Source organism: Centroberyx affinis, unplaced genomic scaffold (genome assembly GCF_046629955.1).
Source record: "Centroberyx affinis isolate AG114_WGS23_722 - 3 ecotype Tasmania unplaced genomic scaffold, CSIRO-AGI_Caff_v1 ptg002105l_1, whole genome shotgun sequence".
In the NCBI taxonomy this organism is placed as follows: Eukaryota; Metazoa; Chordata; class Actinopteri; order Beryciformes; family Berycidae; genus Centroberyx; species Centroberyx affinis.
The window spans coordinates 185,506-210,639 of NW_027280430.1; the positions used below are offsets into that span (position 1 = coordinate 185,506).

Below are 25,134 nucleotides of genomic sequence, written 5' to 3' on the forward strand. Positions count from 1 at the left end.
TGCTGGGTTACAAAGGACCACACCAGGTGGAGCCACAGTACTGTGTGACTCTCTATATCCAGCTCCTAATGAGAAGTAGAGGAGTTGATATTTCCCCAATTCCCCGTTTACCAAAAAATGACTTGCTACACAGACCATCTTCCTCGACATTAATATTTTCACATTTTCTTAACAATTGTTTGTAGGGGTAACATTTTCTAGTTTAAATGAATGTTATTATATGACTGCACTTTATTGCCAGCCTAATAAAAACACTGGTCTTGACTTTTCTGACCTAAACAATATTCCAAGGGCTCTCATCTAGTCATGTGACAACTTTACAAGTTGAAGAGCTTTGAGCTGTTTTGAGCCCCTCCTCCTCCTCGGACTGTCTCGACTTCCCTAGGTTGAGGATTACAAGGTCAAGTAAAGTTTTGCGGATATAAACAACACAGTTGGCTGAAATGGGACGACTAGGCTATCATAAAGCGTAAATGTGGTCCACACATGTCGCACCGTGTGTTTTTTAAAGCTTTAGTGTTTGGATAAATGCATTTCGATTGCTAATGCAAAGATATTTGGGTCCGAGTGCTGTGTCGCACGTTGGTTGAGGAAACATGAATGCTAATGTCGTCGTTTTCTTGACCTTATACAATCTATAGACCTTACATCTTCCCTCCCAACGATATAAACATGGCCGTTAAGTCCTTAGCAGCATCAGGTACTGTGTATTTGGCTGAATTAATCGGAGTCTGAGGAAGTCACTGTCGTCAGCTGTTGCAGTAACAGGTGGAAATGTAGGCCTACGAGAAGAGGCGTATCGATAAACTAGCAAGCTATTTGGGTATCGGTTTATCTCCGCGTGACGGTGGCGTTTATAAAGTTAAACTAATGACTTTATGTTAGCTAGCTAGCCACCACATTAGCCACCACCGACGTCTTAACGTTAACTTATGACAACTTTTTCTGCCAGCTAGCGTAACCTGCTACTTGTGTGCTGATCGAGATGCAGGAGTCCCATCGCTCATCCAGCCTGCCCTGATGAATATTTTACACACGGACGTCTTTGTTTTACCCAGCTAAGTGGTAACATAAACTTTGTTGGAGTCTTCTTTTACGTCGTTTTTTTCCACTGGCAGCAACCAGCGCTTGCCAGGCGTCTGTTAAGAAATATCTCTCATAGGACGAACATTTACGATGTTTTCTGTGAAACCCTTGAAACCAACCTTCAAGTCTTATCTTCCACCTGTACAGGTATGTATCTGCTAATAACTAATATAAGTATACTTTGCACATTGGATGGTCACGGTGCAGCGTTTCCTAAATTCTTCTTCAATTAATTTATTCAGTAACTTACTAGCTAGCGATTGCGGTGCTGCGAGAAGAAAATCTGAAATTGTAAAGATTAGGGTTGGGGATTGTTTTGTGTTTTAACCATTTTGGTTATTTTCGACATAAATGTTATAGCTACAATCTATAATGTTTCTAAAAATGTACTGTAATATATTTAAAATCAGCATATGTTAGATTATATTTAGGCCTACTATCGTCTCAGTAATCACTTAACAGAAGTGGGTAGGGCCCAAATACATTGAATAAAATTATACGAATTATTAGGCCTACACCATTTATAATGTTTTGTAATTCGGTAAAGCCTACCAAGATAGGATTAAATCCACAACAAATATTGCACTGATCACACATCAGTATGGGATATGAATAATACACTTTGCCTAACTGAACAAAAGGGGACTGAGCTGTGGACACGTTATGTGCCAAACCCTGTCACTGCTCAGTGACATTCCTCCATTCCAGCTAAAATGAACGGAGTGCATACTTTCAGAGGGGATGTGGGGTGGGACCCTGGGAAGATCCAGCTTCTTGCCTATCTAAGAAAAACATGCACAGATGGAATATATTCATGTTTACTTATCATTTATTTACCTGCAAGCAATAGCAAAGGCATGTAAATGTTCACTGATAACATTTACCAGAGAATGAGTAGCGTTTGTGTAATACTATTGGGACTGGTTGACTATGTGTCAAAACATAACATTCTGCCACATCACACCATGCAGAATCAAAGACTTTAAAGTGTTGACTCCCATAAACAAAATCACTTTTATACAGTAATTGCGTTAAGTTATTATGTGTTATTTTCTGCCCTTGAAAAGCGAAGCCAAACTTTGAAGTGCTTGTCAAGTTGGTCTGTGGTCAACATTGTTCCTGTATTTGGTTCTATCTAGCTTTGTAAACAGAGCAGTATTGCAGTAGGCTAAGTTATCATCACTTGCTGCGTGATGTAACTGTTTATGCAACAAACCAAGACAGCTTTATGGTGTTCAACGCAGCTGTATCACAACCACTCTTGAATCTTGGGAATTGATAAGAAGAATCAGTCTGGAATCAATTTGTAATTCCTTCTTGGTTCCTAATCCTAGCAAGGATTTACAAAATTCTGGTGCTTCCACCCTCTGACTTATCATAACGTTGTTGATTAACTTTCTGATGAGCTAGTATTTAACTAAACCCCATTGTTGCTTGTGTTTTCTCTCTCTAGACTGATGTGAAGAAAAATATCCAGCCACCTATTAAAAAGTTGGAGGCCAAGTTACTTCCAGGTGAGTTTATTTCCTGCATTACTCCAAAGAATAGGGATAGGGCAGTACACTCAGCTCATGTGGTTTGGTCTGATACAAAATTTTGATTTAGAGAAGGCGATTAGCAAATTTTAACTAGCTAGTTAGATCTTTAAGTGCCTGGCTAGTTTGCATGAGAAAATTAGATGTTGCAAACTAAATCAATCACAAATAGTAATTGTATCCACCCAGGCCCCAAGCAACATAATGTTTGTGTATCTAAATATTTCTTACAAAAATGAATTACAAAAATGCTGACACAGCGAACACATATCACTGAGTTGTGGAGAACCAGCCTAGTTCATTGGAATTGAGCATGACGCATTTGGATGTGTCATGCTCAATTCTCTCCATTTTAAATAAAAACATGTCACCAGACATGAATGCTGTCTGCCTCAGTACACTTTAACAAGCTAATTGGTTTCCATGGTAATTTTCAGATCATGGTGGGTGGGATGGTGTTGAATTTATGACAGGCTATTGAATAAGCAGAAGTGTACTTTGGTTAAAAGGCCTGTAATCTGTTATTTACTTCATGATAACAACACAAAGCATTTCTTGTTTCTTTTTACTCATATTTTTTAGATTTATTAAATTAAACAAATCTGAAAATGTCCAATTGAAAATTGGTGTTGGCTGTTTGCAACACAGTTGGGTAAGACGGTACGAAAAACACAGCAAGTGAAGTTCTTCAAAGAAATTGGTCCAAATCACATAAAAGTTTTTTGATATGTGGGAGGGCTCTGTAGAATCTCTTATCAACCACAATCATCACAGGCTGAAAGACTACAGCATGAAGCTCATAAACTAAGTGAAGCACGCTACTTCCCTGTGTTCTGCTTGCAACACTTGATGTTACATTTCCTGTTTGACTCAAGCCGTTACCAAGGTCTACACTCTTCACTAAAAATGTATCTCAAAGTCTATAGGTTTATCATGGGAAAGGATGGTGGCTTATTCTTCTGACTCAAATAATTCATCCTAATTTTTATGCAACTGACAATTTTACATCAGACTGGTCTAACTAGAGCATTTCAGAAGAAAGCTTTGGTCAGTCAGTCTCAAACTAACTTATTGCAAGTTGCCCCAGTTCTTAGGCTGGTGATGACTAATTGTGGTGGGCCATAATTTTTTGGCCCACATCTGCTCTTATTTCCTTACCTTTCCCTATTTGCCCTAAATTGAGCCTGCTCAGTAATAATTTCTTGCCTTTTATGTACAATTCCATTTTGATGCACAGGGTTCAAGAGCGTCAAGAATGGGGAAATATACTCATAAAGACTATATAATATTCTCGCTACACTTTTGTTTTGGATTAGGAATATGACTTTCAAGATGTTGCAAGATGTAATGGATGTAGGTCGTAACATTCTCAAAAGTCAACAGAAACTAGTGTTTGAAAAGTAGCTTAAAACAATTCTTAGGGGAGAATGTCTCTACGACACCCTAGCATTTTTGGGGAAGTTCCTTTTTATAGAATTTTGCCCCAGCCCTTGAGAGTGTCTGTGCCCTCTTCTCTCCATCTGTCCCTACTTCCACTTTTAATTTCTGAAGATCCTTATTGCTCTCTTCCTTGCTGAGTGTGTGTAGCCTGTCTCCCTGTGCAAGTGCTCTTCAGTCTCTTTCCTGACTCAGTCTTTCATAATTTCTGATCATCTCGAGCACCCTACACTAAAATTATTTTTTCCCCCTCTTCATTCAGGTTATAATTATCCATAATATATATGTAATTGTCAGTTTAGGTAGAGTGTAGAGTGTGGGTGATGCTCTACATAACACTGATACAGTTTGTGATCTTGGATGTATGTGGTTCTATCTGGGTAGAGTGCAGTTCTGAGATATTGACCATCAAAGTTTTGACATCCCTGTTATGGCATAACTGTTATGAAGTGAAATCTATCTTTATAGCTCAACAAGCCCTGCACCCCAGTAGTACTTGGAATGCAAAGTATCAAAATTCTAGAACAATTAGAATTTGTATTTTTTTAGGGCCAAGAGAGATAACCCCATCATCATTCTGTAAAGTCAATCTGGGTTTTGTTCTGCATGACTGTTTACATGAGATAACCTCATTTGAGAAACTGGTTGAATATGATTTAATTTAAAAATTTGAACCGTACATAATGACATTCACAGTGACATTCACTCTCATTCATAAAGATGGCATATTCCAATAAATACAGTGGTTATAATATTCAAACCTATTTATTTCACTTGTCCAGTCGGACAACTGGAGAAAACATTAACTTGTCCGAACAAAATATCTACTTGTCGAGCCCAGCACAGTCAGCTCTGTTGCTCACATTTGAACTGTGGCTTGGTTAGGACGGCATGTGCGGTCTTTCTGCTGTTGTTTTCTCTGTTGTTTTCTCACAGTGCGAGTGGACCCTCTCATGAGGATTTGGAAACATGGCCCTGGCAGCGATATTTGCATGAGGAAAAGCTTAGGGCTAAGCTCTCTCTCCAGCACAGTTCCTCTCTGTCCTCATGCTGTCATCATTTTAAGCAGGAGAACTGCTTTGAAGCCCCATTAATCAGACAAAGGATGGAAATATGGAATTATTACTTATTACCAGTTTTCGGTGTTCCGGTGTACACTAATTGGAACGAAACAGCTTTCCTTTGGTTTACTTGTTTAGGTCTGCTTTTGGTCTAAAGCAAAGTCTGAACAGTTGTGTGACTTGGGAGCCTCCTGGGAGTGGCTGCACACACCCTTTCCATAGTGTGAGGATGTGTGCTATTTGGAGTAAATAAACACAGGTGTCCTCTTTGAAAGTAAGGAAAATTTGGTTTAGTTGTAGTCTGTCAGGTGACAGGACTGATCACACTTGTTTAAGGTTTGTCTGGACTCGCTCTCAAAATATACCTTTGTTTGCAGCCTAATTTAGGGAAGTAATGGAGTGTTTTTTTAGGCTCAGGTCTGCATGTTTTGCATATGTTTGCTGTTGATTTGCCTCCATGTGAGTGGGGAAATAAAGTAGAAGTCTTGCTAGAATCCACATCTGGTATAGAGCCGTTAGCTATGCTAGAGCAGCTACCCATTGATGCCAATAAGTGCATCTTCATATAATCAAATGACACAATACACTGCTCTGTCCCTAAATTTTGTATGCTCTGCATCATAATCAAATAAACTACAGTTTATTAACATAAGTTCTCTGTTGATATGTACTGGCATGAACCAGAACGTAATCTATCATCCAGGTTGCTAACGTTAAGTAGATAGGCGAGGGTAGAATTACTATTGAGATGGTGTGTTTTATACCTGATCGTGACCATTATAATGCAAAAAAAAGATTACTTGTTTTATAGATCAGACGTCAAAGGGAGGAGATGGATGTGTCAAGTGTATGATGGGAAATTAAGTTCTACTAGGATCGTTTGGGCAGGAACCAAAATTTTAAGATGTTCAAATTTTGATTGACTGCCTACTAAAACGCCTGCTAAAACTTGCCAGCCATCTTCAGCCAGCATTTACCATAATTGGGGGGTGTGCTCCTTTCCCATCCTGATTTCTGAACAGGACAAGAAAGCATGTTTCATGATCAGCCTCCTTGTCTCCTAACTTCTACACTTAATGCTCTCCACTTCTCTGCTCTGAAGCAGTGCTTTGATGTGACTTTCTGTAGAACTCCACCCTGGCTGCCCCAGTTCCCATCTTTAAAAAGGCTCTGGGGCAATATATTTTACAGCAACATTCTTGTCCATGCATTAATCGTTTTGTGATCCATGGACCAAGGGTCATGTTACTCATAAAAACTACAGTGTATGAAAAGCTATGTCGGCTAAAAGCTGAAGTATATTGAACACTATAGTATGACTTAAATGTGGCTGAGCTAAACTAACCAGTTAACATCACAGAAACTTTCGACATGTGAGGATCCATTTCTTTTGGCTTCTTCCTGCCCAACAGTAACCTTTAGCAAAGCAGCAGCAGCTGTTCTTAATTGGTCAGCTTGTGGCTCTCCAACAGCACTTCTCACAACCATACTACCATTACAGTATAACATTCAAATTCGATTTAGTCACTTTCGCCTGCTGTTTAGTTGCATGCCTTGTATTAACAGATGAAGATGATTATCTTTTACAACTTGTGCAAGGAGAAAAAGATACTATTATACAATTCATGGCAGGGTATAAAATTGGTCACTGAAGTAATCAATCATAAGCTTTAAATCATTTGTTTTGCATTAGGAAATTTGGTTCAAATTTGATAAGGATGATACATTTTTTGTATTATGCTGAACCATAGTAATGTTTACCAACATTATTCAGAAAGCTTCTGACACATTACTGTCACCTGCTTCCCTGTCCTCTGAAAGGAAATGGGAACATCAATAAAACTCAATCAAGGTTCATACCAGAAAGTTAAAACACTCTATCTAGTGTCCTGCAGTGGCACCAGAGTTTCAAACCTGTGTTTGGGCCTTTCATCTCTGATATCAGTTTAAAAAGTTGCAAACATGTGACCGTGGTTACCTACTGAAGCTTTGGTGCATATCTTAAACAAGTCCGTGGAGTTGAAAAGAGGAATGTACAAATCACTTTCTATCATGGTGACAGGATGCCTTCAAACTAAATGGAGGAAGTCCAGTACATTCAGAAAATCAAATCTGTGGCCAGCTGGACTTCATTTCCTTTACCTTATTTTTCTGATCTTTGACTTTCTATATGCTTCTCTTGAAACTGTACTGATGGATTGTTTTTAGACTCATATATTTTTTTGTTAATCTTTCCTGTTTCTTTTCACCAGGGGAGATTGTAGTTAATGAGGTGAACTTTGTGAGGAAATGCATTGGCGCTGACAGCAGCCAAGATGACCTTTGGGGGAAGCTGATATGCACCAACTTTAAGGTCTCCTTCATCTCTCATGATACTCTACCTAAACAGGTATGTGTGCAAGCTATAGCAAAGTTTTAATAGCTATTGTACGGGTGTCAGACAGTGGTGTTTTGTGTCTTTAGCCATTCACAGTGATGTCAATCCAAAGGTGAATGCATATCTGTCATAACTGTCACAGTGTCATTGGTTGAACGTCCTCATCACAGTGTCAAAACCAAATTTTTGAACTTCCTCATACAGATAAATCTTCATCTGGCTTAACACCTAGAATGGCCACTTGTGACTCATATTTTAGACTTGTTTTTTTGACTTGTGTAATCAATTCCCACTAGAGTACTGCTGAAGAGCTTGGATGTAAAGCATATATTTTAACAGCCATGTGTATATCTGTGGTGCATCTGGCAAGGAGGAAGGAAAACGCCACTACTTTACTGCATCACATGTCAGTGATTTTGCTTTTTTTAAAAACATTTTTTTTTTTTTTTTTTTTAAACGAAGACGTGAGAAAATATGATATTAAATGCAACTTGATAATCATAGTTCCTCAGTCCGATGGAGTCAGCGCAGTGCACTACCAATATTTTAGACCACCATTTCATGTTTTAGTGGGTCATTGGTGTAATAGAATGACCTACAGTAAGTCAAACATTTTGATTTTTTTTGTTTTCCATCTCCACAGAGGTTCCAGATTTCCCACCTCCTGCTTGGAGAGCATGACATCCCCCTGACCTGTTTGGAGCAAGTAGTGACAGGTAGATCTGGTGCCAACATTTTTACCTTCTTAGTGGAAAAACATACTGAAAATGCATACAGCTGGCCCAATATGGAAAGTAACGTTCAAGTATACTGCATGTCTTTCTCACCTTTTTTCCAGAACTAATCTTACAGGTTCCTAATAAGTTTGTGTGGAATAGTTCGTAAAACTCAAGGAGAGCGTGCGTTAATAAGTACTTTTATAATGCAATTGCCATCTCCTCACACTAGTTGGCTGTATTGTAATGTGACATTGAACTACAATGACCAAAATACATTGCAGCAGAGTTGAACACAGAGCAATGACATAACACAACTGTGAGAATTTGAAACATATGTATTGTTGTAAGAAGAGGTTTGTTGAAAGGTTTGAATCGTGCAGCGCTAGCTTTGACAAGCTGCTCAACTGAGTAGATGAGTGAGAAGGAAAGAGAAAAAAGTGAGAGAAAACCAAAAAGATTTGGGAGACGAGTCACAAGGAGGAAACGGAATAGAGGAATTATTGATAAGGGGAAGCGGCACAACATGGCATGAGGAAATTATGTACAGCTCTGTGTGTTGGGATTTCCCAACACAGTGAAACTGAATTACTTTTTTTAATTGTGGGGTTTCGCTTCATGTGTATTTGCAGTTACAAAAGTAATAAGACAACCTGCAGTGGATTTAGCTATTATAGCTTTTCAAATCACTAGCGAGTCTGTTTATTGACAAGTACCGTTGCACCCCGTCCAAGAAGTTGTAGATATGTAAATCAGTTGCATTCTAGCCAGTGTAAAATAATTGACCTACCATTCACATTTCCCACAACTGTGTCAGAGGTAAGAACCCAGTTGAAGTGCTTGAATTGCTTCCCAGCTTGTAAGTACATATGTTAGAGTTAGGGCAGGGTTAGGGTTTGATATGGCTATACATGGCTGTAATAATAAAGATTTCTTTTCGATATCCATGTATATCTTGATATGGCTCACGTATGCAAAATCACATGCTAAATAATCAAATTGATGTCCAGCTCACTGAACCGAATGGTAATGTTAAGCGTGATGTCAAACAAAACTGAAATTTTCAAATAATATTCCTACCATACCATAATTTTGTTATCAATTTAGACTTCACAATTGTCTGTCACGATATCCCAAAATCACCAAATCATCACGTCATGATTCCACTGTAAGACGCTAAACGATAACATTGAATTATCCTATTGTCCTATTTAGAGTTATTGAATTCTAAGTTGTTATGCAGTCTATGCACTAGCTTGTTTTTGTTTTCCAGCTGGCTGACTTGACAAATCTAAAGAACATAATCAGTAATCATTTCTAGTATCTCAGCCAAGTCTTTTTACCTGATTGATCTGCAATGATAATCAAAAGTAGACAGGCCCAGACTACACCTCATTAACTTTGGACAGTATGAGTGACTGTCTGGTCTGGTCGGTTGCTCCTCCCTGGTCAGTGATCTGTTAATGTGTCCACAACTGATGTCACAGCTCAGGCGGTGGGTGGTGGCAGGGCGGCCTGGCTGGGATTAGCCTTGTTTATATATCTCATTGCTGTCCTTTGCTGACATGGCAAGGGCGACCGCTCAGACCGAGGGTTTGTTGTGTTAAACTGATGGAGCATGAGGCTTTGTTTTTCCCAGTCTGTGTTCCATTCAAATGCCCTTTGTAATAGCGCTGGTTTGGAAAAACCCTTTATTAATGGATGTTTGACCTCTCTGAACTTGGCTATTAGAGACAACATAATCATTATGGGATTTGTCCAGTGTGCACATGTGTAGGAGCGTCAACAGTGAGACTAAGGGATGAGGTTAGACTCTGATGTGCTGCTCTTCTCCCCTGATTGCAACGTTGTCTTATTTCATTGCACATTTTGTCTGGTAGAAATGGCAAGTTTAGCCATGTTTGAAGAATTTTTTTTTTTTTTTAATAAGCATCATAGAGAAGTTTTTAGTGATATACTTTTTTTTAGTGATGTTTACATGTGAGCAAATGATCAATTAGCCTACTTTGTGTATTCAAGATGAATGATTGCAAGATAAATTGCTCAAAAGAGTTGGTAAGAGACATGTGGCTCTCCAGTGACTTAGTTAACATGCAACTTTTAAGACATTTTTGTTAAAATTGGGTGCAATTTGTTGTTTAACACTTTAAAATCACTGAATTCACACAGTCAAGAAAAAACTGTCAAAGGTGGTGGTGCATTCCCAGACCAACAGTTGAATAAGATGCAAACTTTAAATGGGGAAAGCACGTGCAGTGATGCCACAAAAATGTTCAAATTAGTTAATTTTATTCTAAATCTTTAGGCAGCGCAATACAGTTAAACACAAAAAAATATTGTTTTTATGTAATTTAAATACCAGAAACTGTTCACACTAATAACACTGTATGTTGCAATGTAACTTCTGCTTTTTTCGTTCTCCTGTTGAAGTTGAGGTGCCACACAATTCGCTTCAAGTAAAATGCTATGAGTAATTTTAGCATAACTCTCAGACAAATACTCTTCTAATGCATTCTTAGTAGTTTGAATTTAAGAGCATATATTTGATTTCCCAACATTACCATATTTTTATTAATAATTTTTTGTTCTTGTACAAAATGTGTTTGTGTCCATAGCTGACATTACGTGTCATACTTGTTCATTATTTGGAGCTTTCCACTCATGTTCTGTGTTTGTTCCTCTCAGTGAATGATACTAAGGGGAAGAAGAAAGTGCTGGGGTCAAACCAGAAGCTGAAGTTCAACCCCACTGAGCTCATCCTGTACTGCAAAGACTTTCGCATCGTAAGGTTCTGTTTTGATGAAGCTGGGCCTGAGAGCGCCAAAAAGGTGAGCGGTCCTGAAGTTTACCCAGACCAAAATCACTATAATTTGTTTAATTTCATAAAGAGTATAAACAGAAATCTTAAGCGTTGGGCCCAGGTGGGTCATGGGATGAAAGAGTAAAAATAGTAAAAACAATTAATCAAATAAAATAACACTGCTTATCTAAATCAACAACAAATATTTGGGAAGAAAACAGCTGATGACATCAGCTGTCATTGGCCATCGGAGATGTTTCATTAGGCAATGTGATAATGTGTCATTTTTGAATATCAAACAACCCTACTGTAGTGTGAACCGGCTCAAGACTGGAGACTTTGGCCCTCCCGTTGACTTAGGACCAGTTGGAGGCCAACAAGATTTTTTCAAAAGTGATTGATTTTGTCCGGCCTGGCTTGGCTTGCATAGTATGACGTGATCAAAAGACTTACCGAGATTGAGATCTGATAGTGATCCTGGTAACAGCCAATGGGAGTTTAGCTCAAGGGGGAAGAAAATGAGAATGAAATGAGAAGTTGCTTTTTACAACAACTGCCAGTCATCTTTCATCCCATGCTTGTGGAGATACAAGGGGTATTCTTCCTCTTTGCTATTAATAAATAATAGAGGAACTGGGGCCCAACGGTTATTAAACCACACCAATATTATATAATAGTTGCCTGTTTTGCATCTGCATAATATTGGCAAGTATTTTTTGTTTAAAAAAAATGAAATGAGAAATACAAGGAAACATTTTCACAACTCTATAAAACAGTGGGAGACAATGGGAGTCTGACTCAGACAGATTAGAGACACAGATGTTTCATTTTTCAAAGTAAAGCTCAGCTCAAAGTTCCAGTAGGCCTGTGAAAAATGGCCGTTAGTCATCATAGATTAGGATGTATTGATGATTTGTTTTCACCACTATTTGTGTTTTCCCTTTTTTAGTAAGGAATGAATGGCTTCCTTGGTTACATCAGTCAGCTTTGTAATAGGTCAAGCTGTTGTGGTAACTAGCATTAGGCTTTGAGTAGACTCACCAAGCCCTGCAGGCCTGTTGAGCTAATTGTGGAAAGTGTTATGGTCTGTAGGCTGGCAGAAAGACAAAAAAGGCAAACCAGCAAGTTGTCACCTTGGACAGAACCTGCCAACTCCTGGGAACACGTGACTGCTGGATACAAAACACAGCTAGCAGGAACAAAAAAAAAAACATTCAGCCCTCTCACACTCTGGCCGCTCCACACTGGAAGCACAGATGCTATTGCACTCCAGGTTCTGTTACAAACATTGTAGAAGCTGGAGGTTTGGAAGTGCTGGAAGTAAATTTATATCTGTGAATTATTGTGTGCGGAAAGTTCTCGAGGAGCTCTTACCCCTGCAGTCCCACTACATGACCTATGACAGTTAAGCAGCTGTGTATCTCCTTTATGGTTTGCCCCTAAAGTGTGTATACAGTTGCACCTCTGATCCCCTCCCATTTCATCTGGGAGCAATTTGTGTGTAGGTTTTAGAGGTCTTGGAGCTCCTTAACACATACCGGTAGTATTTTGCTATATATATTTGGCTAACATCAACATTACAGTGTGGCACTGCCTTGATCTCATCTCATGGGCTGGTAACCAGTCTCCTTTGAGTAATTTATAACTACAGTGCAGTGGTCAACACCTTAAGTTCTGCGCTCTGCTTACAGCAACGTATGGAGTTTCGATTATGTATAGAAATAGTTAAACAGGGGATTTGGCTGCCCTGCCTCGCTCCTGGTGTGTCTATATGGGGACACCATGTATGTAATTACATGGTGTTTGAACCTAAAACAGGGCTCAGTTCTTGTTTTTCTTTGTGACATATGGAATGGGGCCAGCCTATAATAGCTTATTTTGCCATAGGAAATTACAGAGTTGGGAGCAGCAGTGTCTTACATACACACACACTGTTATGAACACTTTTTGTGTCCCCTTGTGTTATTCACAGCTTTGCCACTGAATGGACTGTATTGTGTGACTCTGTAGTCCTGCCACAGAAAGATTCAGTCCTGAAACCCAAGAGCTATAGACTGTCTGTGAACATTTGCTTTTCTAGGTTTCACTTGTTCTTTTGTTTGTATGATTAGGGAAATTGCCTCATAGTGCATTTCAGGCCTTGCTGAGAGTGAACCTGAACTCAGTGTTTACTGGGCAACAATCATATAATAGTTGTGAGCCTTTTTGATGTTTCAAGGTTTCCAGCAGACAATCATTGAAGAATATTTAGCTTGAAGGAATACTGATCTCCTAAGGATAGTCTGGTTCCAGGAATATCACCAACTCAGTGGCTTGTCTGTTATGACAGATGAGCAAAGGCAGGAGTTCCAGTCCAATCTTTTATTATGGGATAGCTTAAACTGATTTATCTGATAACAGAAGAAAAAGGGATAAAGGATATTAATCTAGACATCATAATTCCTAATTTCAATAATTAACAATCCAACAAAGGTAATTTAACTTCAAACACAATTACTATGTAAACCTAGGAATGAAAAAATAACTTTACCACTACTGGAACTTAGTCAGTACAGCAGATAAATCATAAACTACTAAAGCTGCGATAAATGCATATGCAAACCAAAGGAAACTTGCATATCACATAAACAGATCAAACTATTGGAGGGATGAGGCATCCACATGAGGCCAGCCAGCTTCTTCTTTGTTCTCAAACGTTTGCCACAGGTGAGCTGGCTGCCTATATTGATTCTGAGGCTCCGCCCATCCAGGAAGCAGTGAGGCAGGTAGAGGAAGGTTAAAGTGGGAGGGGATTTTCCACAATCATACTTCCACTGTATTGTGTATCCTATTTCTCATTGGTATGTACAGTTTCCTCCTGTCTGAAAATACTTTTCACCTTTTTTATTCCAGGTTTGCCTTGCGATTGCCCACTACTGCCATCCCGCTGATCCTCAACTGCTGTTTGGCTTTGAGTATCTGGGGAGGCAATACAATGGATCCTCAGGTACGCACTTAGCATGCCGTGCATCCTTTCTTGGTTCTAAAAGGCGTTGATGCTTATAGTAAACGAAACGTCAGAATTGTCAATTCCACTTTCACAGTCCATGCTTCATGTTTTGGCATGAAACATGCCCATGAAATATTTGAAAGTGTGTATGTATATCTGCATCCCCAGGGGATCGAATCAATGGTACAGTCCCTGGAGGAGGATTGCAGACCCCCTTTTTCGACCGCTCATCTGAGTGGGATCGAGAGATCAAGAGAACGGGTGCAGCAGAGTGGAGGGTGTGCTCCATAAATGAGGGTTATGCCATCTCACCAAGGTATCAACTCTTTATTGATCATACGTTTGTGAGAAAATCAGTTGCTGCTGTTGTTGTGCATAAAAATTTCACTCTTTATCCTTATTAGGTATATTTGGCAGGAGAGCTTATTTATATCATAAGATCTTTTGCTCACTTCATGATTGCTTTTTAAGAAGAAGCTGGTAAATTTCTTGGTTTAACATGCAAGTCTATATGGGACAATTTGTCCCATATATCCAAGTGCAGCAAGGGCCAAAGTTTGGATTCCACATTGTTTTATTTGGAATTTGAGAAAAGGCTTAAAGTTGCATAATAGTAGCTTGCACTAAACAGTACACATCACATGGGGCTGCAGGAGCACCGGGGGTATAGTCTGCAGTTTTCCCTGACCCAAACAAATAAACTCACTGCCAGAGATATTCACCAGTACAACTTGGCTATTTGGGACAGATGCTGCAAACTAATGCCATGTGAACGAGCTATTGAACTTTAACTAAGTCTTCATCAATATTAGCACAACACTGTCACATTCACCAACATGGAGCAACATACAATCCTATAAAAAAGATGTGCCTGTTTGAGTGTTTATGATTATGTACGAGGAAAGTGTCACCTGTGTAATTGTTGCACAGTATTACAACTGCAGCCAAGGTATGGAATGAAAACCTGTTGGAACATTAAAGCTAGGATAAGACAAAGAATGTGTGTTGGGACTGTAAGAAATGTATGAGGTGTGAGTAAAAGGATATGTCGAGTGAAATATTTTTACAGTTCTAATATACCCCCCACCTCTTCAGCCTTCCAGAGTACTTTGTGGTCCCGGTTTCCCTGGCAGATCAGGATCTAAAGCAGTACTCATATTTCTTCACTGATAAGCGCATCCCTGTGAGTACATGAGCTCTGTTATTGTGCTATTTGTCATGCTTTGTTCAGGAAAACCCCTTTTCACTGTTTTGTTTATCCCTTTCAGTTATTAATGTTTAAACTTAAGTGATTATAGTAGAGTCTGTTTATTTATTTGCTTTAGAGAGCTGAAATGCATCCACCGATTCTTGTCTGATTTATGCACATGCTTCCTTCTAGTTGTGGTGCTGGAATCACCCCAATGGGAGCGCCCTTGTCCGCATGGCCAGCATCAGTGATCCATTACAGCAGAGGAGAGTTGACCAGAGGTAGTGTAAGCCCCCCTACTTTATACATGTTCAAAATATTTATTAGATGTCTGTGTTTCTATTCTTACTCGTTCAACACTGAGATTCCATAGTGGTAGCAGATGTTCAGCTGCAGCAGTGGGGGGAAGTAAGGAAGAAAGGAGACTGTCATCAGTGGATAGACAATAAAAATACCTTTTATTTTACCAGGTTCAGTAACTGCTTGAGGATTTGGTGAACAAATTGATCTTCCCACAGTTCCATAATATTAACAGACAAATATGATACAAGGACATACTGGACCTTGCATATAGTGTGGGAGTCTGTGCTAGACATCATGCAGCCATGCGCCAAAGTTTGTGAACACTTTAACTTGGAGTATATATTGTTATGCTACAAAATAATTACAATAAAATAGAGTGCAATTATTTGGGAAATGTATTTGTTGGTGTAAAATGAAAATAAAATAAAAATCCAGCATGCAAAAGTATATACAACCTTTGGTTTAATATTGGCTTAAATTGAGTCACTGGCAAATATTTATTCAACATTTTGCATTAGACTTCTTATTTAGACTGTGGACATTAGGGTTGCAACTAACGATTATTTCCATTGTCGATTAATCTGTCGATTATTTTCTTGATTAATCGATTAGTTGTTGGGTCTATAAAATGTCAGAAAATTGTGAAAAATGTCGATCAGTGTTTCCCAAAGCCCAAGATGACGTCCTCAAATGTCTTGTTTTGTCCACAACCCAAAGATATTCAGTTTACTGTCATAGAGGAGTAAAGAAACCAGAAAATATTCACATTTAAGAAGCTGGAATCAGAGAATTTTGACTTATTATTCTTAAAAAATTACTCAAACCGATTAATCGATTATCAAAATAGTTGGCGATTAATTTAATAGTTGACAACTAATCGATTAATCGATTAATTGTTGCAGCACTAGTGGACATGATGTTAAGCAATGTTTCAATGCAAAATTGATCCCATGAGTATATGTGAAACATAGGGTGCACTTTCAAGTGAAATTTAGTTGTCCAGTTTTACTTGGACAGGAAATACTCTAAAACTCTAAATTGGCAAGCCTGTAACGCTGCTTTTTAAAGGAGCATGAAGAAATGGTGGTTATCACAGTAAACCACTGATTATATGTAGAAACACATGTCAGACCCCAGTAAAATGCCCAACCCATTCTTGCACCTCATATTACTGGGAGTGGGTAATTCTTGTTAAAGCCCTATTTTTTAATACTTAAAACGGTTGATGGTGATGTTCTCAATACACATATGACGTACTGATGAGATGTTGGCCTAACTGTTTGAGTATATCTCTAATCCCATCATGAATATTATCGCTTTGTGTTGTGGTAGAATCTGCACTGCCATCACTAAGAGCCACCCACAGCGCAGTGAAGTCCTCAGGTCAGATCTGGACAAGAACCTGCCTAACATCCAGGAAATCCAGAGTGCCTTTGTAAAAATCAGGCAGATCTGTGTCATAGGTGAGCCTCATTTTACTTGTTATCAATGACACTGACTTACTAAGCTAATGGATAAATGTTATTTTTAAACTGAAAGGATTTCTCGACAAGTCTTTTTTCAGTTTTTGACTCTTTTGACTTTGTGTGCAGATCCTTTTGAGGAGTCTGAGGAGAAGTGGCTGTCATCCATTGAGAACTCACAATGGCTGGAGTATGTCAGGTATGTAAATGTTCTGGCACAGTTTGTTGGCTCCATCTGAGCTGCCGGTGCTGCTGGCCTGCATGAAGTTTAAGTGACTCTATTATTCTGCCATCTGGAATATACCATAGTTACATTAACACTTGTATTTGCTCTTTTTGATGAGGTGGGATATGATGGATGATAGTCCATGCTATGTATTTACTGTGTATTTAGCACATACTATGTATTCTTTTTTTGGTAAAATAGTACATATTGGTAGAATTGTGCAATGTTTTTTCCCTCAGTTGTTCCTAAAAAATATACGATGCAATGTTTTGTGTCTACCCCGAGTATAACATAAATCAAATATGCCCACCAGTGACACCAGGAGTAAAATAAATACTTATGCTCTACCTATGATTCTCTGTTCATGTCTTACAAGACTCTGGTGTGTTATACCAGTACACACCACCTCACAAAGTATGAGTGTTGTTATTCAAGGTTGGTTGACAAGTACTTGTGTCCTGTTTGTGACTCAAGGTCCTTCCTGAAGCATTCTGCTGAGATAGTGTATCTACTGGATGGAAAGAATGCTTCAGTCATACTCCAAGGTAGATTTCTCTATTTCTGTCTCACTTATTTGTCTGTCTGTGTATCAACATAACTGTCTGTGAGCAACATAACATGCAAACGCACCATTGTATCACTCAGTCAAAAGTACAGTAAATATTGGGAAAGTGAGCTTAAGTCATATTGTTTTCTTCTAGTTTGTATTTCATATCAAAATATGGATAAAAGGGAAACATCCAGAATTTGGGAAGTTAAATGATGATGGAACAATATATGTATGTTTTCATCCTAGTGGTTGGGAATTCATTGTGACCTTGTGTGTCCTGAGATCATCATGAATATAAACCAACTTTTGCTAGCATAGCCAAATGTTGTTTGTTTATTTTTTTTTTTACTGTAGCTGAATGTCTTAGCAAACTGGGGAGGCTGGGAGGATGTGGCACATAGTGAACCCAACTTGTATTAAAAAAAAAATGTGTCGCTTCCTGTTGCAATCAAACTGACCGCTGAACTGACTGCTTTCCTTGCAAATAACTTGCTGAATGCACGTCTGGTGTCTCTCATTCTGGTATCTCTCATTCTGCACCTATAAAGAGGACGAAGACAGAGACCTGAACTGTGTGGTGTCCTCGCTGGTGCAGCTAATGTTGGACCCTCACTATCGCAGCCTCATTGGCTTTCAGAGCTTGGTGCAGAAGGAGTGGGTGATGGCTGGCCATCGCTTCTTGGACAGATGCAACCACTTAAAGAAGAATGACAAAGAGGAGGTATGCCTGCTGATGACAGTGCAGCATGATTGAAAACAACCCTGTGCTTGAGGAATGGCTCTAATGGATATTGCTAAGACACTCATGATTGTTTTTGTCCTTTGTCTCTCAGTCTCCACTGTTCATGCTTTTCCTGGATTGCGTGTGGCAGATGATGAATCAGTACCCAGCAGCATTTGAGTTCACAGAGACCTATCTGACCGTACTGAGTGATAGCATGTGGATCCCGGTCTTTAGTACCTTCCTCTTCAATTGTCCCCGACAGCATGCTGAGCACTTAACGGTGAGGGACTCATGTACATATTATAGCATATTTAATCAGTTCAATTCAATTTATATATTTATACAAGGAAATCCCAATAATAACAGGGCACTGTTTTTTTTATAGTACTGTGTACCAAATGATAAGGACACATAACACCAAAACACATTTAATCACAGTTAAAGGAAAACTAAATTACAACTAGATGAGAATAAAATGGAGCAAAAACAAGCAAAAATGCATACAGTTTTGTTCTCATTGATCTACACACAATAATCCATAATGCCAAAGTGGATGTTTTAATTACAGAGTTTTACAAATAAATAAATAAAGAAAAGCTGAAAAGTTTTGAGCCAGGAAGTATTCAACCCCTTTGCAGTGACACTCCAAATTAAATTAAGAAAGGCGTAAACAAAATGCTGAAAAAGTCAAGGGCATTGAATACTTTCTGTATTTGTACTGTGTACAGGCACACTGAGTATCAATAACCTTGTCTTAACTCCACAGGACTTTGCCAAGAGTAAGAGCATCCGTCTAGGAGAGGAGAAGGTCCTGCATTTCCCCCCTGTTTGGGACTGGTCACAACAGTTCTCCATCAAAGACCAAACCCTCTTTAACAACCCCATGTATGTTGGCAAGGGAGCCACCTGCGTTCAGAACGGAGCAGTAAAAACATTCAGACGCACAAAGGTAAATATATGTCTAATATAATATTATACATAATTGCGCTATGAAAAAGAAGGCTTTTTAATTGTAGCCAGCATTTGCCAGGCACTGATCTCCACAAGTATGTAAATGTTTGTGCTCCCTACTATTATTACTTTGGAAATGTCACAATCACTTTGAAATTAGAGTGTAGACTATCAGCTTTAATTTCAAGGTATTTTCCACCATGCTGAATGAATGGCTCAAGAGCTACAATCCTCCTTGTTCGTGATCCCCCATGTCCTGGGACAGATTTTCATAGGCAGTTTTTCATATGTAGCCAAAATTCATAATGTGCAAAGACTTCTAAAAGTCTGCAACTCAACCATCACTAGACATTGTATCTTACTCTCAGGTTCCTCTCTCCAGTCTTTTGTATTTCTTTGTACCTCTATGAGGATTCAGCTGTGGTTACATTCGGCACTATATTTCCCTGAGGGACTACAGAATACATAGCTAGGGTAAATGAGAACAAGAAAACAAGGTTCTGGCTTATCAAAAGCAGCTTTGGGTCATCATGCTCTTGCTACAGAGCTTCAGCATTGCCATGAAGGACTTCATTAGCATGACAAGGGTGTCTTGTCAGGATGGCTTAGTGGTCAGAGAGACTGTCCTTCAACTGGAAGATCCTGTTCAAACCCCCCTGTCGGCAAGCAGCCACCTGCTGAAGTATGCTTGAGTGAGTCTCTGAACCCCTACCAGCTCCAGAGGTGCTGCTCTCCAGCCGACCCTCTGCTCTAACGTGAAGTGAAGAGATTTTCCCTGTGGGGATCAATAAAGTACCATATTGTTTTTTTCTCCCTTCTAATTTCCCTGTTGAACTCCAAGGGAAGTTCAGTAGAAGAAAGTATGTTAGTTGTTTGTTTTTCCAAACTTGGAGCTCTCTTTCAGGAGCATGATGATTTGAAACTGGTTTGACGACCCAGATACTAGTTTACCAAGTTTAACATCAAGCCAAACATTTCAAAAGTCCAGAGATGTTTATGGGTTACATTTTTGGAAGTCATTGCAAAAAAAGAGAGCCCCAATTCAGATTTAGGCCATATACATTTTAGGAATATTTACATAGCTTCTTGGAAGCAATCAACTTGTAGAAAATTTGTTTCAAACACCACCAACTCAAAATACAGGTTGGTTTTACTTCAATGTTGACAAATGATACCAATGGACAAGAAACAATTTACAGCCGCAACATCTCATACATGAAACTGATGGTTAGCTGTTAAACAGTCAGTTCTTGAATCAGTTGCTGAATTGGAGATCCAAAAAAAGTTTCAGTCTAATGAATGTTAAGGTAAACTTATCCAGTAATGGGGTGGAAGTGTTTCAGTAGGAGGTGATACACTGCAATTACAGATTGACGCTGCAGTGTATTTTCTTATTTGATGTGTAGCTAACCTTTGAAATGCAAATAAAGCTGTAAAGAGAACCTGACAAGAGCCAGCATCATTTATATGGCTATCAAATAATTTGAATCTAAAGTAAGATCAGTTGTAGTCACAAGTGCAGTGAAAGAAAGCTGCTCAGCCTGTCACAGAGGTAGTTTGTTATGTTTGTCAATTGCAAATCACCTAACTCTCCGCGTCTTCCCTCCAGCATAAAACCTACAGCTCGACGCTGCGGGGAATGCCCTCGGCTCTGCGGAATGGACTGAAGGATGATAACGATACCTTGACCCGCCGCAGCTCCCTGGTGGCGCAGCTGAAGCCTGATTTCGCCCAGCTCAGAGAGGTGGTGGAGAGCCCATCGGAGCGCTTCTTCAGGGACTGGTTCTCTCGACCTGCAGACCAGCAGGGTCTCCTCATTCCCCTGTTCATGCCCTCACACCTGGCCCTCTGGAGGCTCTACTTTTTACGCTGGGTCCCTGAAGCCTGCATCACCAAAGGAGGCCCTGTCACAGCCTACCACAAGCTCTCCCAGCTGGTTGATGAAATCGAGATGCTGCAGAGCCAGCTCCGGCAGTATAAGGGGCCCACTCCAGTCAGCACCCCTCTCTCCAGCCCCAGGGGGCCCCCCTCAGACCAGACGAGGATGTATTTTAAGGCCACTTCCCCACATGAACCTCCCACAACTCCAGAGTGCCTTAGCTCCTCCTTTCCTTTCTCCCCTGTGGGAAACCTGTGCCGCCGCAGTGTCCATGGCACTCCAATTAGCAAATTTCTCAATGGAGCGAGGATCTGGCTCTCTACTGAGACTCTAGCTAATGACACTCTCTGAGGATGTGTGGTTATAGGGCTCACTTTTCTGAGTCCACTACAGGTCTGTGTAACACTTAACAGTCCTATTTTCTATTACCTCTTTCTAAAATAGTATGTTGGAATTTGAATGTCATGTTCCAATTTTTAAAGAATTTTTCTCTAAGATGAATGGAAAATTGAGATTTTTGGCTCTTCTCATTTGAATTATTCATAAGATAGAATTGGCACCATTAATGTTGCATGGGAAACTAATAATAATTTCTAAAGTCAAGTGTCAGTTGTCAGGTTGAATCATAATAGTCCATTACAGTTGAGGAGTTCTGATTTATTGAAGCACATCCTCCTTATTGGCCAGTTTTTCTTACTGCGTCACTGCTGGTCTCCCATCCATGTTGGGAGATATGAGTGATTGTGATTCAAAATGGATTTAGGGAAGTAGTAGCCTCCTACTGTGCAAGATCATCTTGCATCATACCAAATCATAATAGCTGTTTCTCTTTTCTTTTCTACTTCACATAAGGTCTTTCTCAAGATTTAGCTAAATTAATTGCATTTTTTGCTGAGCTTGTTATACTACCCACACAAAAAGTTTGGTGGTGGAAGCTGATCACTAAGTTCTAGGGAAGTGTCTCTGTCTGACAGCATGGCTCAGAGACCAGTAGTGATGCAGTGAAATCGTCACTGACCTAGAAGAAAGCCCCTTTTGATTATACCATGAGCAGAAACACCACAGTGTCAGGAGATTGGTCGTCTGTTGGGAATCCAATGAGACAAAGCGGCAACAGAGAGATATGGTAATGGCAAACATGGCAGGTGCTATGCACACCAAAAGACGAGAAGTTATGCAACTATTGAAAACTCTTTTCAGAATTGCTTCATATCACAAGCACCTCTTCATATATTGCTGTGAAGAGGTTTGTGATCTATAAAAATTACTAGCGTGACTCTTTTTAGCCCCGCGGCAGCAGGGGCTCTATGGATGGTCGGTCAGTTGACCGACCATCCATAGAGAGTGTTCTGCTTTCTTTGAATGTTCATTGGTCAGGACTTCCCTATTGTAATGGAATTTTAAATTTCATCTGACTCATGATGATTGACATTTGAATTCAAGTTTTCATTGCAACAACAATGATGCACTTTCATTTTTCTATTTTGAAGATGGAATATGTCGTCTTGTTTCACTGTTTGACTTCAGAAAGAGAAATCGAAAATGGCACTGATAAGCATTCTACGTGGTAAAGTCGTCCCATGTAAAAGGTTTGAACCTGGCTTGATTGAATGTAATGGTGGTGTTTGGTTTTTTGCACAAACTTAATGCTATTTGCTCAATTTACCCGTCTGTTCAGGGTTGTGCCAGGGTTTCGCTCTGTAGCTAGCAAGTAGTCTGATTTCAGGGTCTTAGATTCTATTCTTCTTAGATTTAATCTATTTTTGAAGTAGAGGTAAGGACCTATATTTTTAGTATTGTAATGCAGGTGATACTTTGAGGGAAAAATGGAGCTGTGAGGACTTCAATCTGTGGTAGATATTTCCTTGTCTCTTTTTGTTTTGAAATGGTTTCATTAAACTTTTATAGAGGCCTTCTGGTAAGGTACTGCAGAGAATCTATTCAGATGAACAGAAGCCAAATGAGTGAATAATTGAAAGCAAAGGGACAGACAGAAGGAAATGGTCATCAATCATCCAGTACCGCTTTTAAATTGACAGGGAACTGGCACTGTGTCAACTTCTTGAAGAAGGTTTTGGTAATTCAACATTTGTTATCAAAGCCCTTTATTGTCATGTTCAAATATAGGACCACTGGACAGGCTGGATACCTGTCTTATCAATACACAGACCCATTGATCCTTGGATGTTGGATTGAGTAATTTCCGATATTCAGAAAACCCGGTGATTAGTTGGCCACAACTAGTTCAGGTGTTTTTTTTTTTACAGTGACAGAAGTAGAGATGTGTGTGACATGAGTGCAGAACCTGCTCCTCCACCTGTTATTTTTGTACATTTTACTCAACATAATTCAGAAAATATTGGTTAATCTGTCTCAAGGTGGTTCTCTAACATAGTTTTGGCAAATATAAATTTATGCTTGAATTTACTTACTTATTTTTTAATAACGGTACTGAATAACTTTTATCCTTGATTTTAGTTTTTATTTTATGGAGATATATTTATATGCTGTGTTTACCACTAATTCACAATGTTGCACTCTGCTGTAATTGTATGATGACTGTGCTTCCACTATGGCACAGTTTGATATTGATCAACAGCAGATGTATTTATTCAATTATGCAAATAGTTTCTAACAGCGATAAAGTACATCCTCTCTGCCTTCCTGGGGTTTTCTTTGTTAACGGTATGTGAAATCTGTTAACTTTTTCTTTAATTCTGTAATCCTAGTTATATTCAGAGTTACAGCACTGAAGCTGTTTGTCCTAACAGAAGTAAGGCTCAAATCTATATCAATAACCATTCATTACATTTCTCCTTTCAAATGAAGTTGCGTTCTTGGGTTTTCTTTTACTGGGAAGCCAGCCGTCGAAAACAAATCCACCCTTAAAGTCACACTGAAAAATTAAAAATGACTGTTTTGCTTTTTTTGCTCTCAAAATGCAGTTTCGTTGCGACTTTTAACTTAAGTCACACATTGTCCCTATAATTTTGGACAGTGTAAGCCCACCTCCAGTGACCTTACAAATGATCTGAAATTCCCATGAAGCCTCTCTTGCAAATTGTTACAACTAGTGCAGTGCCCGTTCGTGCCGCTGCTGCACAGAGTGCTGTTCGCTTGTTTATTCAAAGTTTATTAATATTGAACGTGTCGCGTGTCCAAATTGCACAAAATCCGACACTGCACTTCCTTGGGTCCCCAGCAATACACCCGCCAAGTGTGAAGTCGATCGGACGAAGGTTCTCGAGATATGCGAAGGACACACACACACACACACACACAGACAGAGATTCCTTGCTTTATAGTGTGATGTATACAGTACAATTGTATACAATGAAAAGGTATGAGTAACAACTTAATCTGACAAATGAAAACGGCACAGCTGTTGGTTCACACCCCAGTTCACCTGCTGAACACCAGATCTTCATTTTGACTGGGATTACAACTGGTGGGGAAAATCATACATCATTTTTTGAGATTGACAGTTTTCAGAGAGGTTTGGAAATATTAATGGGATGATGATATCACTATAGAGGAGGCCTTCTAGTCAACATTTGTGTGCATAAATAACCCTGAAGGCTCAGTGGGCTTGAGGTATGTGTCCTTGCAATGTTATGGACAAGAATCCGATTCACAACTTTGTTTCACATCATCCTTTCTCTCCCCCATATTTCCAGTCACTCTCCATGTATACAATCTAATAAAAAATAAAAATAAAAAAAATCTTTAAAAAGTGTCTCTAGGCTACAATCCTGAGCCTTTAACCGTGTATGGGAGGATGACCTTGTAGACTCAGTGTTCGTTCAGTGGAACAATGGCAAGTGTATTCAGTGTATTCATAGGCCTGT

The 25,134-nt window shown here is 39.3% G+C and overlaps 1 protein-coding gene across 2 annotated transcripts; it reads left to right on the forward strand.

The window, feature by feature from the left end:
* Positions 1–597: 597 nt before the first annotated feature.
* Positions 598–24,978, forward strand: mtmr10 (myotubularin related protein 10). Of its 2 annotated transcripts, none has more exons than XM_071531654.1 (16): positions 598–1,233; positions 2,540–2,600; positions 7,372–7,508; positions 8,140–8,212; positions 10,898–11,040; positions 13,905–13,998; positions 14,170–14,317; positions 15,097–15,184; positions 15,383–15,471; positions 16,826–16,956; positions 17,086–17,155; positions 17,657–17,727; positions 18,281–18,453; positions 18,566–18,736; positions 19,223–19,405; positions 21,017–24,978. In XM_071531654.1, the coding sequence occupies exons 1-16, from the start codon at positions 1,177–1,179 to the stop codon at positions 21,635–21,637; spliced, it is 2,310 nt and encodes a 769-aa protein (XP_071387755.1). In that variant the 5' UTR covers positions 598–1,176; the 3' UTR covers positions 21,638–24,978. The 2 variants fall into 2 exon arrangements, with proteins under 2 accessions (XP_071387755.1, XP_071387756.1); XM_071531655.1 differs by having other exon boundaries at positions 18,605–18,736.
* The last annotated feature ends 156 nt before the right edge of the window (positions 24,979–25,134 follow it).